A 16,779-nucleotide genomic window follows, 5' to 3' on the forward strand; every position below is an offset into this window, starting at 1 on the left:
GTGAAGATTAGTGGCCTCTCATGCAAATCCCATACCAAAGCTGGGACCAGCTGTTTCTGCGCCTGGAGCAGATATATAGAATTACGCCAACCTCCCCACCCTTTCATTTACCAGTGTCTGCTCTGGCACAGCACTTTCTCCTTTAGCAGCAAAGGCTCAGCTGGCCTTATAGTGGTGGCAGCTTCAGCAATGTCTCTACTTCTCTCTATTTCTCTCCCTTTCTCCCACCACTCCACTCTGTGTCCTGAAACCTCCTATTCTCCCCCACTCCTTGCCCTGCATACCCCTGCCACTTACCCTAGGTCCTCCTCTTTCTCCCCACCTCCCTACTTTCTTGGATCCCCTCATACCTTGTCCAGCAGCAAGAGTCCCCTCTTCATCATTCTGCCCAGCAGTAGCACCCTTTCTCTTTTTCCCCCACCTCAATCTACTGCACAGCATCAGCCCCTTGTTTGACTCCCCTCTTTACCCCTGCCAAGTGTCAGCCCCTGCCCCTCTCCCTTTTTCTGTCTCTCCTGCCTCCTATGCTCCTCAGGCTGCAATGCTGTAGATCTTTCTGCAGTGGCAAAAGAAATAGCTGAAGAAACTTAAATTCAACACAGTGATCCTTGAGGCAGTTCCTACCAGGGCCGGTGTAAGGGCATTAGGCGTCCGTGGCACCTTCTGCCTTGCGCAGCCCTGACTCCCACCTCTCACGAGCGGCGGCAAAGAGGAGTAGAAATTCGAATCCCCACTTCCCTTTGCCGCTTCCGCTCGCAGCCCCACATGGCTCGCGAGCAGTGGTACCTCCTAATGGTCAGTGCCCTAGACCCAGGTCTAGCTCGCCTTATGCTTCTGCTGGCCCTGGCCCCTACCATTCTCCTACACAAGTTTATTCATTGCAGTATCCTGAAACAATGAGTGGTTGGGGGTCCCCCCCAGAGCAGATTTCGGAACCATTTCCCTAGGTCCTTCTGCCTTGCACACCCTCCTCTCTTAATTTTGAGACTCATAGGCTCCCCTTGAGTTGTTATAATTGAACTCATCATTATGACCCCCACCACAACCCTTCCCAGAACAATCCTGTAGAATTACATAATTGGGGATCATACTTTTAAACTCTGTTTTGTAAAATCATGTCACACTGTCTGAATTATGTGTTCTGTGATTTTTGGAATAGATTGCAAAAAAAAAAAAAAAAAAAAAATCCAAGAAATATCTAAAAATATTAATTAAAAGATATTCATACTGCATTGGTTGAAGATAATCTCTGAAATGGCTGGCTGAGCTGATCTGGAATTTTTTTCCCTTTACTACTCACCATAGGAAAAATATTTTGATTTTTGTTATCACTTCAGTTACAGTGACATGAAGTCCTCTGATTACCAGGAACTTTGTGAGATAAGACACAAACCTTGCAAAAAGTCACTCAGAATCTATACAGCAAGCCTGCCATATCAACACAGCATTAACTCTCAGAACTCAAACAGCAACAACCCTGAATGAAAAGGCAACCCTTCAAATATTCCACCTGGGCCTAAAATACTAAAACACCAAAACACCTTCTAGTGGGAAAACAGAACAAGCTGGACTACTACAGGTCCCTACACAGGACCTACATGCTAGCAGAATTCTTCACCTCCATCACACATGTAGAACACAGCCAGACGTTCACCAAATACAGAATAAGGAATCAAAAATTAGAAATAGAAATATACAGATAAAGAGTGAATTCTTCTTTGTTCTGCTGTCCTCTCCAGTCCCCTCCCCTCTTTGCGTTCCCTGCAGGTAGGAGGAGAGGAAAGGGGCTGGATTAGGATGAGTTCTTCATTGCTTTGCACTGTGCTCTGTCTACTCTAGGTTCACATCCACCCCACCCAGTTCCTTGCATGCTGCCTGGGAGGGGAGGGGCTGGAGTAGAAAGCAGAGGGCTGATCTCTGCTGCCTGAGATTTTGGGCACTGGCCAATAGTCATGGGGCAGAACCTTGGGTGCTTATGCCCACAGGTAAAGCAGCCTTGCAGCTGATGCCCCCTTGGGCTTAACACCCAGGGCAGTTGCCCCCCTGGCCTCCCTCCTAGTCCCAGCTCTGTCCCATGCTAATGATGGCATTAACAATACCCCCCAAATACTGAGAGATGCGCTGGCTTTCTTTGGTTTTATTAGTGCTAGAAACTTAATTCCAAGTACGAGGTCAAGTTTCCAGGACTAATGCTAGTCTATGGGTGGAAGCTGGAGTTCCTGTACTGGAAGGCCCAGATATAGACATAGGCAATACAGGCAATTGCCTAGGTTGCAAATACCCAGGTCAAAGAGGAGTGGAACTGAACCAAGGAGGAGCCTGTTCTAGCAATCCACATCAAAGGGGCGTTGTCATGACACTCTGGGGGCGGGGGAGTGGAAGTAAAGGGACTTCACCCACTAACTGATCTCCAGGGTCTCCCACCTCCTACTGTCCAATTCTGCCTATTGGTGCCCAAATCCTAAATTCAGTTCTGAGTGCTGGGGCCTGTAATTGGGATTTTATGTGCAACTTCAGTGGAGAAAACACCCACAAAAACAGCAAGTATAGTCTGTCCATAGACGTTTTCTGAATCGCTTTTCAAAGGAAAGTTTAAAGGGAGAGTTGTTTCTTTGAAAACTGATGTAAAGTTTCTGGGTAAATAGTATGCTCTGACTTTACACTTTTGCACATAGTTTGAAAGTTTTCCTCCATCTGTTTAAGGCAGAGCTTTCCAAACTGTGTGTCGGGACACGTTAGTGTGTCGCCTGCAGTGTGCAGGTGTGTCGCGCAAGCCCGGTCAACTCTGATGCGAGTTTGGGCTTTTTTTTTTCTAGAGATTCACTTTTTTTTTTTCAGTTTATGGGTTGCTTATTATTGGGTGATTTTTGCTGTCAATCGCGTTTTTTTGGGGGGCTTGGTGGGTGGAACGAGCCCAGCCATCCTTGCATTGGCTGCTGCTGCCGATGAGGCCTGGCCATGAGGAGTACTGACTGCAAGCAGCAGTGTCTGGTGATCATGGAAGGGAGTGAAGCACTTAACTGGCAACAATCAAAAAGACGAGGTACATGAGTGTGGGGGCCAGACATGTGCTGGGGAGAGAGAGATGAGTGAGTGGGGGGCAAACGTGCTGGGGGGACAGACATGTGCTTGAGGGGGAGAGATATGAGTGTGTGGGGGCCAGACATGTGCTGGGGGGAGGAGAGAGATGAGTGTGTGGGGGACAGACAATTTGTTTTATTATTGTTTCTCATAAATTATAACAATAACATGAATCTTGGAATATATATTTTTAATATAAATTTAAGGTTTTCATGAGATAGGTTGTGTCGTGAAACATTTTATTTATGTATATATTTAAGGAAACATACATAAATTGTCGAAATATGTTTCGTTCGTTTAACCTTTAACCTCTGGTTTACTAGTAGACTGAATTACTGTGTCCCGAAATTATGTTTGTCTAAAAAGTGTGTCACCAACATGAAAAGTTTGGAAAGCTCTGGTTTAAGGAATGCAAATCTTTCCTGACACCCATGTGCAGTAACATAAAAACAGGCTAATGCAATATGGCACGGGGAAAACGGATGCTTTCCCAACACACGCCGATCGACTTCTCTGGGGTGCCCGATTTAATATTTAAATCAGATGCCGCGGTAAAAAGGAGGTCCTAGAGGAAATTGTGCACCCCTAGTGCTTCCTTGGTTGCAGGTGCCCAGAAAAGTTTGGCTGTCAGCCGGTTCATTAATTGAGCATCCATTTCCCTAACCTGACTGCTGGCACTTTTTTTTTTTAAGCATGTCCTCCATTCTGTTCCTCCGGCTTAATATCGCCACGATATTAAGTCAGAGGAAGTACAGAAAAGTAGTATTTTCTGCTTTTCTGTACACTTTTTGGGCTCTTCCAAAACTAATGCCTGCTCCGGGGCAGGCATTAATTTTGGAGTGTAAAAATGCACGTCGGGCACGCATTTGTTTTTTAAATCAGGGGAGAATTGCTAATAGCCTCATCAAATGAGCGCTATTAGTTTCGCGGGGGGGGTGTTAGACGCATGTTTTGGATGCGTTAATCCCCTTATAGAATAAGGGGTTGTGGATGCGCATCCAAAACCCGCATCCAACCAGGGGTTAAAGAGTGCGCTTGGCTGAACGCACTGTGTTGTATCAGCCTGCTAGTCTTTTTAGTGGCTGTGTTTCAGAAAATCCACTAAATGCAAAATATTCCATTAGGTAGGTCACACTTAATCCATCACATTAACAGCTTCTGCTTAAGAAGAAGAGTCTATTAACACCTCTATCAGGTGCTCTTTTAACTGTTTTGTCTTTTCTGCATAAATTGTCAATTTGTGGCAGGGTTATTCCTTCTCCCTCTGCATGTCTCAGATGTAGTCACAGTTAAGTTAAAAAGGGCCTGAAATTACCTGTTAAAAATAAAATATAATTAGCAAAAAAATAAATACATAAAATTCAGTTTGGTAGATAACACTTCATACCATCTCCTCATAAGTCCTATTATCAGCTATGGGAAAGGCCGTCTCTCCACCTCCAGTTACATTGTTCAGGTAAAACAGCACTGTCACATACCTGTAAAATAAAACAATCGGGAATAGATATTACAGGCAGAACATTGGAAATGTCACCATATGATAAAGTTAATCTTCAAAGTAAAAATATCAAAAGTTTCATTTTTCATAGAACTATTATCTACCCCCAACAGTGGACTTTATTGCCAAAAGATGTGGTCAAGTATAGCTGGATTTCAAAAATGTTTTGGACAAGTTTTTGGAGGCAGCTCCATTAAAAATTATTAGGCAGGCATAGGGATCATCCCCGCCTACCTCCAGAAATGAGCACAAGGAAGGATCTCCCTATTAAGATCTGCCAGGTACTTCCAAGTGACTCAGAGTGGCCATTGTTGGAGACAGGATACTGGGCTCGATGGACCACTGGTGTGATCCAGTTTGGTACATCTATGCTAACACTCCATTTATAAAACCAATAGCAGGCCTCTCTAGCTCATCCTTGTTACAAGTCAGGGAGGAGGTGTGCAGCAGAACTTACAGATCCATGGGAATCTGACAGATCTCAGAGCGTGGAATGCTAAAAAGGCATGCAGATCCAACAGCTCTATTAACGAATGTTACTGTTCTGCTTAATAAATGTTTATCACGATGACTGAGTTTTCAGAAATGAGGATCTGCAGTGTATTGATGCACATAGAATATCAAACTATTAAAACGTCTTTGCATGCTGCTAAGAAGTTATATTTTTCTAATTTAATATTTCATAATGAATAACACTTTTAAGAATTTGTAGCAGATTATGAATTCCCTTTTGTTCTTCATATTCTCTTCCTCCTGCGCACGTTATAAAATTGTCGAGTCCATATGCACCAGATGGCCGCGCGCTCCTTTTAAAATCGACCCCATAATGAATTAGTTATGATTTCTGGGTGGACACCATCTAGTGGCAATGAATGGACTTCTCTCATACAGACCGATACAGTACAGTGCGCTCCAGTGGAGCGCACTGTACTGTATCGTTAGCCCGCGTTTGGCGCATGTTTTCGACCCACTATTTTTACCCTCCCCCCCAAAACTAATGGTGCCCGCAACATGCAAATGCATGTTGATAGCCCTATTAGTTATTTCTGCGCGATACAGAAAGTAAAATGTGCAGTCAAGCCTCACATTTTACTTTCAGAAATTAACGCCTGCCCAAAGTCAGGCGTTAATTTCTGCCAGCACCGGGAAAGTGTACAGAAAAGCAGAAAAAACTGCTTTTCTGTACACCCTTCAACTTAATATCATATCGATATTAAGTCATAGGCCCCCAAAAAAAAAAATTTTTAAATGTGCCTGCAGCCCGCGGGTCGGAAGACGGAAGCTCAATTATGCCGGCGTCCGGTTTCTGAACCCGTGGCTATCAGCGGGCTCGAGAACCGATGCCGGAAAAATTGAGCGTCGGCTGTCAAACCCTCTGACAGCCACTGCTCCTGTCAAAAAGGAGGCGCTAGGGACACGCGAGTGGCCTGGGCGCGTGTTGGGAGAGCGGGCGCTCGCCTCGGAGCGCCGGCTCTCCCGCGGGATTTACTGTATCGGCCCAATAGCTAGCAGAGCTTTTTAGTTCTATTGAGCATGTGCGGGAATTCCCGCATGGCCACTGCCCATCAGTCTCTTCAGTCTGAAAAAAAGCTCTTGTATTAACATGATCTGGTCTCCAGGGAGGGTTGCTCATGGCTAATTCATCCTGCTATCTACAGAAAACACCGGTTACAGTAAGTAAACTTGCTCTTTTCCAGTCTGAATTAGCCATGATCTCTGGGAAGTCCCAAGCTAAGGACTGCAGAGGAGTGTGTCTGCATGCATGGCGGAAATACCTGCTACGCTCCATCTCCTTGTTTTTTGGGGAATTTTGCAACCTGAGACAGCTTAGCTTTTCTTACAGCGCTATGCAATGCCACCTACTTGTCTAGATAGAAATGTGAAGTGAAGGTATGTACAGACGACAATATCACCACTTTACAGATATCATTGAGCAGTAAGTTCTGTAAATTTGCAACTGAAGTCACCACTGCTTTGATCTGGTGAACGCGTATTGGACCAGTGAGCTGTAAATGTATTACAGTTACAGCTATAGCATACTATAGGTCCCTTCACTTAACAGCATGGATGTTGAACATTTAGTAATTGAGCTTCAGTTACAGTAATAGTATACTATTAGTATATGGCATGCTGCTATGACGGCTACCAGAAATACCACCTTCCAAGTAAGAAACTAGTGGTTCAAATGGCAGACACATGAGTTCCTGGCATACAGTGTTTACGGTGGATTAAAGTGTAACAGACCTTTTATAAATTGAGCTACCAGAGGATGTGTTGCTATGGAATGGTTATCATGGTAGACTGCTATGGCTTTAAAGTGTATTCACATGGACAAGTTTGCGAGGCCCAGGGAGGATAGTTGATGCAGATACACTAGTAAAGATCTGGGTTTTCAGGAGCGAGGATTGATGTTATGTCTCTTACACTATGATGAGTATTTTTTCCATTTGAAGGCATGGTTTCGATGAGTGGAAGATTTCCTGGCTGGAAATCTTCCACTCTGTCGGAAGATGCAGCTTGTTGATTACTGAGCATTCAAAATCCATACTATTAAATAAAGAGACATAGGGTCCAAATGAAGAAGTCGTCCTTCGTCCTATGTGAGTAACATGGGTCTCTTGCCTATGGGATCTGTTGGATGCAATGATAGTTATACTAGATACGTGTACCATATTTCTCTGGGCCATGCCGGAGCAATGAGAATCATATGAGCCCTGTCTCTGATCATTTTCTGAATTGTCCTGGTGATCAGTGAAAAGGGGAGAAATGCGTACACGAGGTCTGATCCCCAATCAAGCAGAAATACGTCTTGCGTGATCCTCCATGGGCTCCATCAGACTGAGCAGAACTGATTTAGCTTCCGATTCATTTCTGATGCAAATAGGTCTATTGTTGGTCAACCCCATAGTGAAAAAAATCTGTTGACTGTGGTTTGTCTGAGGGACTTCTCGTGTGGATTGAAGATCCTGCTGAGGCGATCTACATGTGTGTTCTTTAGACCAGGAACATAGGTCACTTGCCCATTGCCATATTTCCAGAGCTTCCTGGCATAGTGTCCAAGAACCTGTGCCGCCTTGTTTATTGACATAAAACATTGTGACTTGGTTGTCTGTCCGAATGAGGATACTCTCCTCTTGCAGAATGTGTGAGAACGCAAGACCATATTTTATGGCCCTCAATTCAAGTCAGTTGATATGAAGTTTCTTTTTGAACCTCATCCATGTTTCTTGTGTTTGGTTGGACAAGACATGTGCCTCCAGCCCATTGTAGACGCATCCGTGGTTAGGATTATTTGATAGGGCTTTGGGGAAAACATCACTCCCACAAGGATATTGGGTAGTTGAAGCCACTATGATAGATTCACTTTCATGTCTTTCAAAATGGTGACTATGTGAGAAAGAGATTGTCTCTGCTGATCCCCTGGGACTTGATTCCCCATTGCAGATGATTCACATGGATTGTTGTATGGGGCACCACATAAATCGCAGCCATGTGTCCCAGGATCACCAGAAGTTGACGGGCTGCTGTCCGAGGTTTGTTTAGAAGGATACCCACATAAAGTTGGAAACTCAGGATTTGATCCTGTAGAAGATATGTTCTGGCTCTTTGTGTGTCCAGCAGGGCTCCTATGAATTAGAGGGAATGTGATGGGTTCAAGTTCGATTTCTTGAAGTTTATGTTAAATCCTAGATCCTGAAGAAGCTCAATGGCCCTCTGAAAAGAACATTTTGTCTCCATTTGTGATGGGGTGGTTATCAACCAGTTGTCTAGATATGTCACCACAACTCTCAGATTGATGTTATTGGACTCCCTATATATGTGCGTTGTGGTTTAATAAGTAGGGGGTCTGTACTCTCTTATTTTGTGACAAAGATATGTCGCCACAACAATCAGATATTTGGTGAAAACTCATGGGGCACTGGAGAGGCTAAAGGGCAGCATCTTGTACTGGTAATGAGTTCTGCCCACCTGGAAATGGAGGTTCTTCCAGCAAGATGAATGAACTGGAATGTATGCATATGCATCTTGGAGATCCAGGGAGCACATCCAGTCTCCTTGCTGTAGGAAGGGTTAAGATTGTGCTCAGGGAGTTCATTCTAAAATTTTCCTTTTGAAGGAAGGCGTTTAAATGTCAGACATCCAAGATGGAATGGAGACCTCCTGATTTCTTTGGAATTAGGGAGTTGAAACCAGTTCCTTCCTGGGATGTGAGGACCAATTCTATGGCTCGGTGGTCCAGTAGTTTTTGTACCTTGGTTTCAACTGTTGCTGGTGGTTGCTGATCCCTGCAACATGATATGGAAGCTAGGGAAGACACAAGAAATTGAGGTGTTCCTGTTCATACCCAGATCAGTCTAGACAAGTGGGTTTATGCATCCCTACCAGCAGATGTAGGCAGCGAACAAAAACTTTGAGGCACTGCTACATAACTGAGAGTGCCACCTGCAGTCCCTCAGTATTTCTATGTCTCCATCAGATGGTAGTGTGCAAACCTGAAGTCTGTTAGTTAAAAAAAAAAAAAAAAAAAAGTAAAGTTAGGTTATTTCACAAGGATGAATTGCAACCATTCATCCCTCAAGTTCTAAATTGCATGCTAGTGCATGCAAATTTTCTCTCAGGCATATTCATTGTGGATATCCTGAAAACCTGACTGACTGGGGGTCCCCAGGACAGGGCTGGGAAGGGAGTGGATCTGGAGGTTCTGGATTGGGTGGTAGTTACCACGGATGCCAGTCTCAGTGGTTGGGGAGCAGTGTGCCAAGGATTGGTGGCCCAAGGGCAGTGGTCCCCGGTAGACGTGGCCTGACGTAGTTCATCTATTTTTCTTTTTTGTTGGGCCTATGGTGACATTTTGCGCAGACTGGACAGACTGGCTAGTCATGATTAAGTCCCAAACAGCGATAACATACCTCATGGATATCTGTTATTGACATTAGTCGCCCATATGTGCAGGCCTTGAAGCCACTGACCAGCTTTTTCGGTGGAGACGTAACAGAGTAAATTCTTCCTTTCTTCTTTGTTTTTTAGAAGAAGTTAGCACTATAAAGTGCTGATGGGAGGTTGCTGAGGCAGCGGGGCAAAGAAGCTGCAGCAAAAAACTTTTTTTTTTGAGGGAGAGAAAGAGAAATCCATCCATGCTCTAGCACAGACAAAAAATGACTGAAGAGACTGATGGGCAATGGCTGCATGGGAATTCCTGCATATGCTCAGTAGAGCTAAAAAGCTGCTAGCTGTGGCAGAAATCTGTTCGTTGCCACCAGATGGCATCAACCCAGGGATCATGGCTAATTTAGACTGCTTATCAATGGAAAAAGATTATTACAAAGTTTGATGGTAAAGACACAAGGGATGGGAGGACCTGGTGGTTGGATCAAGTATGGGATCTTTTATGCCTATCCATCCAGGCTGGTAAAGAGCCAAAGAGGAAGACAACAAACACTGACCTGAATAAGGAGCAATGTCCTACAGGCATTCAAGCTTCTACAGTGGGCATCTGGAATATATTCTTTGCAGTGTAATGCTGAAACTTCCTCTAGATTCTACAGTAAGCCAGACCAGTGTAGACCAGATAAGTCAACTGGTCTTTATCTGTTGTCATCTCCTATATCACTATAATCCTTTCCCTCTCTTCTTTTATCCTTCTATAACTTAGATTTCTGAACTGCCTCCTACTTATCTTTTTAATCTTTCTCATACTCAGGGAGTCATCCCAAATCAATAAACATCCTACTGATTATCCGGGAGAAGTTAGCTGGCTGTCTTTAACTAGCTAATTTATCTGCTCATCAGCTTACCAAAAATTGGCCTCTATATACTTTTTATTTGTACCATTTTTATTTATTATTGTCCAATGTCTTGGACAAAGACACAAAAAATAAATGTATAATTGGGGGACTGGATGGCACAGTGACTAGCCCAATGATACAGAGCCATTCATTTCTAGGTCACAGGTTCAAATCAGGCTCAGAATGGTAGTGCCAAAAGTCAGTACCATCTGAAAACCATTTGGTGTTGTATGAAAAAATATATTGGTGGTCTCATTCCAGTTCCCAGAAGACAAATGTTCACATTCCTATATAAATCTTCATAAAAATTGGCACCTTTGTCTAGTTATATATGCAATAAACTCAATTCCCATTATCTTAATACCAATATAATTTATGTATCATACCATATATGCATCTCATTATCTCTTTTTTAACTTTTAGAAAGATATCATAAAATCCCAGGGATAACCAATATATTTCCCCAGGTCTTTCTTATTAACAGTTTATGGATTTTTCCTCCAGAAACATGTCCAAATCTTTTTTTAAACCCAGCTACTTTAACTGCCTTTATCACATCCTCTGGCAGTGAATTCCAGAGCTTAACTGTGTGTTGAGTGAAAAAATATTTTCTCTGATTTGTTTTAAATTTGCTACTTAGTTACTTCATGGATGATACTACATGATTTTTCTATTAAAATTCAAATTTGGTTCATTATTTTCTTCCACTTGAGCTATGACTCACCGACAAGATGTTTCAAAGGGAGCTGTTTCATTTACGATCAGTTTGGTATGGCTGCAGACAGTCTCAGGGAAGACTGGTCCACTATCCATGTGGGCATGGTAGTGCCCTCCTTGGTCATATCTCACTACTTGCAGGGGTTCGCTGTGCTCCACAATCTCAGGGGGCAAATGGGTTAACCGAATCACCCTAACAAAGATAGAAACAAACTTGTAGGCATGCTCAGGAATTCTTAAAGACAACACCAATGCTTACATAATGAAAATGCTACTTCAGGGAAAATAATTTTATAATTGCAGGTTGGGATAAAATCTGCATGTAACTTTGAGAATGCTCAGGCCCTTCACCGTATATAAAGTAACCCCTGCTCTTCTCAGAGCATAGGGGCGGATTTTAAAAGGAGCGCGAATAGCCTACTTTTGTTTGCGCTCCAGGCGCAAACAAAAGTACGCTGGATTTTAGTAGATTTTAGTAGATACGCGCGGAGCCGCGCGTATCTGCTAAAAACCTGGATCAGCGCGCGCAAGGCTATGGATTTTGTATAGCCGGCGTGCGCCGAGCTGCGCAGCCTACCCCCATTCCCTCCAAGGCCGCTCCGAAATCGGAGCGGCCTCGGAGGGAACTTTCCTTTGCCCTCCCCTCCCCTCACCTTCCCCTCCCTTCCCCTACCTAACCCACCCGCCCGGCCCTGTCTAAACCCCCCCCTTACCTTTGTCGGGGGATTTACGCCTCCCAGAGGGAGGCGTAAATCCCCGTGCGTCAGCGGGCCTCCTGCGCGCCGGGACGCGACCTTGGGGCGGGTCCGGAGGGCGCGGCCACGCCCCTGGGCCCACCCCCGGGCCGCTCCCGACACGCCCCAAAAACGCCGCGTGGTTCGGGCCCCCCCCGGCACGCCCCCTCCGAAAACCCCGGGACTTACGCGAGTCCCGGGGCTCTGCGCGCGCCGGTAGGCCTATGTAAAATAGGCTTACCGGCGCGCAGGGCCCTGCTCGCCTAAATCCGCCCGGTTTTGGGCGGATTTAGGCGAGCAGGGCTCTGAAAATCCGCCCCATAATGTATAGGTTAATTTAAGTGCATACTTTTATAAATAAAAGTATATGCATGAAAGTCCTAACTCTGCCCTTTGGAACACCTCTCCCTAGTACACATAAAAGTGCACACAAAATCAAATTACGCTCATACTTTTCTGTACACAGAGCTCCAGCCTTTTAAGTGTATAAAACCATGCAAATGTCTATGAAAATCTAGCCCATAATATTCAGTTTCTCAAGCAGATTCTGTTACTAGTTTCCACTCAAGTCTGGTTTTGATAAATAGTCCAGATATTAATCCCAATCCCACTGCATCTCCTTCAGCCGATGGACCTGGAAACAAAGAACTGGATGCTCCTGTATTTTAATAGTTCTCTTTTAACCACCTTTAAACCAGGCTCCAATAAAGGCATTACATACATATATTTCCCTTGGTGAGTTTCAGTGAAGGCAGATATTTAATATTAGATTATAGATTTAGATCTTGGAGAGGGCACATTCTTTACTTTTTTTCCCTTTTTCTCCTCTTGCAGCCACAGACTGATTGCCACAGATCACTTTGCTGGACTTCTGCTCTGAGACTGAACCTTTCCATGCCAGTAGGGGGTCACTAATTTATAAAGCAGCAGTCTTCCTCACTGCCCCCTGTTCATCCCAGTCACTCCTGCCTTCTCCACAAATGCATCAACTCCACAATGTAACCACTCATCCCCACATCCATTCAAGAGGAGACTCAAACCCAGCTCTCCTGAATCACAGAGCAGGCCAGAGGGTATATTTGGGAAGCTAATTTGGTGGTAGATGAATTAAAAAATATATCCCCCGGGGAGAGAAGGGTGAGAGGAGACCGCTCTGTGAAATAAAATCGCTTGCCTGCTAACCTGTGTGTCCTGCCTCCGGGGGTGGCCAAGCCTCGACGGTGCAGTGAGGGCGAAGCCGAGGGCAGTGGGCGGAGCCCCGGACCGGAAGGAGGAAGTAGCTGCCTTTAAAACCAGAGAACAAGCAACCAGAAGCGGGAGAGAAGGGTGAGAGGAGACCGCTCTGTGAAATAAAATCGCTTGCCTGCTAACCTGTGTGTCCTGCCTCCGGGGGTGGCCAAGCCTCGACGGTGCAGTGAGGGCGAAGCCGAGGGCAGTGGGCGGAGCCCCGGACCGGAAGGAGGAAGTAGCTGCCTTTAAAAACCAGAGAACAAGCAACCAGAAGCGGGAGAGAAGGGTGAGAGGAGACCGCTCTGTGAAATAAAATCGCTTGCCTGCTAACCTGTGTGTCCTGCCTCCGGGGGTGGCCAAGCCTCGACGGTGCAGTGAGGGCGAAGCCGAGGGCAATGGGCGGAGCCCCGGACCGGAAGGAGGAAGTAGCTGCCTTTAAAACCAGAGAACAAGCAACCAGAAGCGGGAGAGAAGGGTGAGAGGAGACCGCTCTGTGAAATAAAATCGCTTGCCTGCTAACCTGTGTGTCCTGCCTCCGGGGGTGGCCAAGCCTCGACGGTGCAGTGAGGGTGAAGCCGAGGGCAGTGGGCGGAGCCCCGGACCGGAAGGAGGAAGTAGCTGCCTTTAAAACCAGAGAACAAGCAACCAGAAGCGGGAGAGAAGGGTGAGAGGAGACCGCTCTGTGAAATAAAATCGCTTGCCTGCTAACCTGTGTGTCCTGCCTCCGGGGGTGGCCAAGCCTCGACGGTGCAGTGAGGGCGAAGCCGAGGGCAGTGGGCGGAGCCCCGGACCGGAAGGAGGAAGTAGCTGCCTTTAAAACCAGAGAATAAGCGGCGCGCTGCAGAGCCGGCGCGTCGCTGAAGCCGCGTGCGCTAAAGGGGCGTGCGCTCCATCAGACTCTGCCGGACTCAGCCGGACATAGCCATAGCCATCGCTTTCAGGTATTAAAAATTTTTTTTCTTAATTGATGGTCTCAACTCTCTCCCCTCTACTTATCTCCATTTGAAGGAGTGGTAAATTGAGAGATAGTGACTGCCTATGAGATAGAGTATATATCATGCCGGCCAAAAGGAAGGGAAGGGTTAGGGTTTTTCCTGCCCTACCCGCCCCCCTAGCGTCGCCTATCCAACAGGCAATCACGAACTTTCTCGTTCCATCTATCTCACAATCTCAGAAAGCCGAAGAATCTGGTGAGTTGGGTAGTGTGGGAGGATTGCCCACTTCTACAGAGGAGGCTTCTTTAAGCCCAAATGTTGGACTCCCTCCAGTTCAAAGAAAATCAGGACTAAGCAATGATTTGACCCCAAATGAAATCAGTGGCCACCTGGACACAGCTGGAAGTATTTTAAATCCAGCTGTAGCACAGGAGGTCCTGGGACCTACATCTGATGCTGCTTTGGCATCTAGCAGCAAAGAAGTTGTTCTGCCTATACGTCCTGAACTGGTTACTTTGGAGACTATATGGGAAATGGTCGCAGCAATGTCTCTTAATATCAAAGTTTTGGAAGGGAAAATGGATATGTATAATTTGAGGTATACCCAGGATTCGGTTCAAATTCAAGATCATATTAAAAGATCCGATGAAAGAATTACTAAATTGGAAAGTAATGGTGTGAAATGTCAGGAATTTAATATTGCTGTTGCAAAGGATAGAGAGCAAATTGCAGTTAGATTAGAGGCCCTAGAAAACACTACCAAGCGCTTTAATTTGCGTATTATAAATTTTCCCAGAGTGACAGGGGAAACCCCCCTAATCACTTTGACAAATTTTTTTCAAGAAACGCTTGGTATTGTCCCTGGGGAGGTACCGGTTGTGAATAACTGTTATTTCCTGCCTAAGTCAACGAGGAATAGGAATATTTCCCAAGAGATGTTTCAGGGGGATCTTACGAGATTTTTAGAAAATTCAAATGAAAGGGTAATCGACTGGGGTATTCTCCTCGTTACCTTTTTCACTGTAAATGATCTGAATAAGATCATGAAAAAGTACTTTAACAAATTTCCTGTTTCATTTATGGAGAAACCTGTAAAAATTTTCCCTGATTTAGCAGTTGCAACACAACAAAGGCGAAGGGCTTTTTTGTCCTTTCGCCAAGAGGTGTTGTCACTGGGTTTCTCATATAAATTGAGGTTTCCCTGTAAATGCTATATTAGTAAAGAGGAAGAATCATATATTTTTTTCGTTCCTGATCACCTAAAAGTATTTCTTGAACAACGGATGAGACAACAACCTGCGACATCTTCTCCTATAGACCACACAGGGCAATAATTTAAATAGAGATAGAAATTACCACGTATGTCATGTATTTAGTTTAATATTATGTTTTTTTCTCCCATTTGTTGATGGAGAATAAGTATCTCCCCTTTTGTAATGGCACTTAATAGGTTGGAATCTTGTTATTATGTTTAGAGAAGAAAATATGTTTAAAACATCTCTTTTTCTTTGATATCCAGCTTATGTATTTCCTTAATACAATGTATATATTATTGTATTTGAAAAACCATAAATAAAGAATTTAAAAAAAAAAAAAAAAAATATCCCCCAATTGTAATGCATCACAGTAATGCTGCTGATTCCCTAGAAAGATTAGCACTCTGTAAAGACAAGAAATCAGATTACAAATTTGCCAACATTTACACTGAATAAAGGTAAAGCTTGTAAGTATCCTTGTTTATTTCCAAAACACAAGTAATCAAACCAGGGTGGTCCTTGTTAAAGGCTTTTGACATTATTTAAACAATAAAGGAGTAAATGCTACAAGAGCAATTAGTTATAATTAATTGAAAACAAACACCAGGGAGGAAACTATTTCCAGTTTTCAATTCTGTTGTTTGCTAATAATTAAATTGACTTTAATTAATCTCTTATCACCCAAGGTTCTCTACAATTAGCCTCAATTGAGCAAAACAATTAATTTTTCCTAAAGAATCTTAATCCTTCTGCAATGCATCTATTGAGGAACCTAAGGAGATGAGAGAAGTACCAGAATGATCTGTATATACAGCCCTTGTAGTTCCTGAGCTGAGCAGAGACTTCAGAAAGTCACTCTACTAAACCAAGAGCCTGTCTTGGACATTTTGTCACATAACAGCGCAAATACCCCGCATTACAAAGAGCAGCAGCTTTCACAGATTGGTGGCATGCGCTGGATCTTGCTTTGATGGCTGCATACAATTTAGGGTGAACAGATCACTCTAGAAACATGCTTTCTAGCAATGGGTTATTAAAGCTCTTCCCCTTCCAAGGATTCTGACATCAGGTCAAAACAATATGGAAGGGATGAAGGAAGTTTAATTCCCTCAAGCTAGTAAAGGATTGTATTAATAAAGAGGTATCATATTATGTATTTTTCATGCCTTTTAACTTTCATTTCTGCATTTTTCTATGCTGGAAATCTACAGTAAATAACAATCAACCTAATCCTATGAGGGTAACTACTTTATAATGACAAGAATGTTTTTCACTGTCTTGTTTTCCTTTAACTCCTATCCAAACAAATTCAGGAATTTGTAGACCTCGTTTATTAACTTAAAGTGGGCTACACATCTCAGAATCCTTGGAAGGGGAAGAGCTTTAATAACCCATTGCTGGAAAGCACGTTTGTAGAGTCATCTGTTCACCCTAAACTGTATGCAACCATCGAAGCAAGATCCAGCGCATGCCACCACTCTGTGAAAGCTGCTGCTCTTTGTAATTGGGGTATTTTGCTGTTATGTGACAAAATGTTCAAGA

The 16,779-nt window shown here is 44.2% G+C and overlaps 1 protein-coding gene across 2 annotated transcripts in view; it reads right to left on the reverse strand.

Moving 5' to 3' along the window:
- P4HTM (prolyl 4-hydroxylase, transmembrane) overlaps window positions 1-16,779 on the reverse strand; it is a 104,492-nt gene that overhangs the window by 43,120 nt on the left and 44,593 nt on the right. For both annotated transcript variants that reach the window (XM_029601267.1, XM_029601268.1), the window contains exons 6-7: window positions 11,090-11,275; window positions 4,469-4,559 (exon numbers count right to left, since the gene is read on the reverse strand). In XM_029601267.1, the coding sequence (XP_029457127.1) occupies window positions 4,469-4,559; window positions 11,090-11,275 (277 nt within the window). The remainder of the gene's footprint in view (window positions 1-4,468; window positions 4,560-11,089; window positions 11,276-16,779) is intronic.

Source organism: Rhinatrema bivittatum, chromosome 4 (genome assembly GCF_901001135.1).
Source record: "Rhinatrema bivittatum chromosome 4, aRhiBiv1.1, whole genome shotgun sequence".
Taxonomy (NCBI): Eukaryota; Metazoa; Chordata; class Amphibia; order Gymnophiona; family Rhinatrematidae; genus Rhinatrema; species Rhinatrema bivittatum.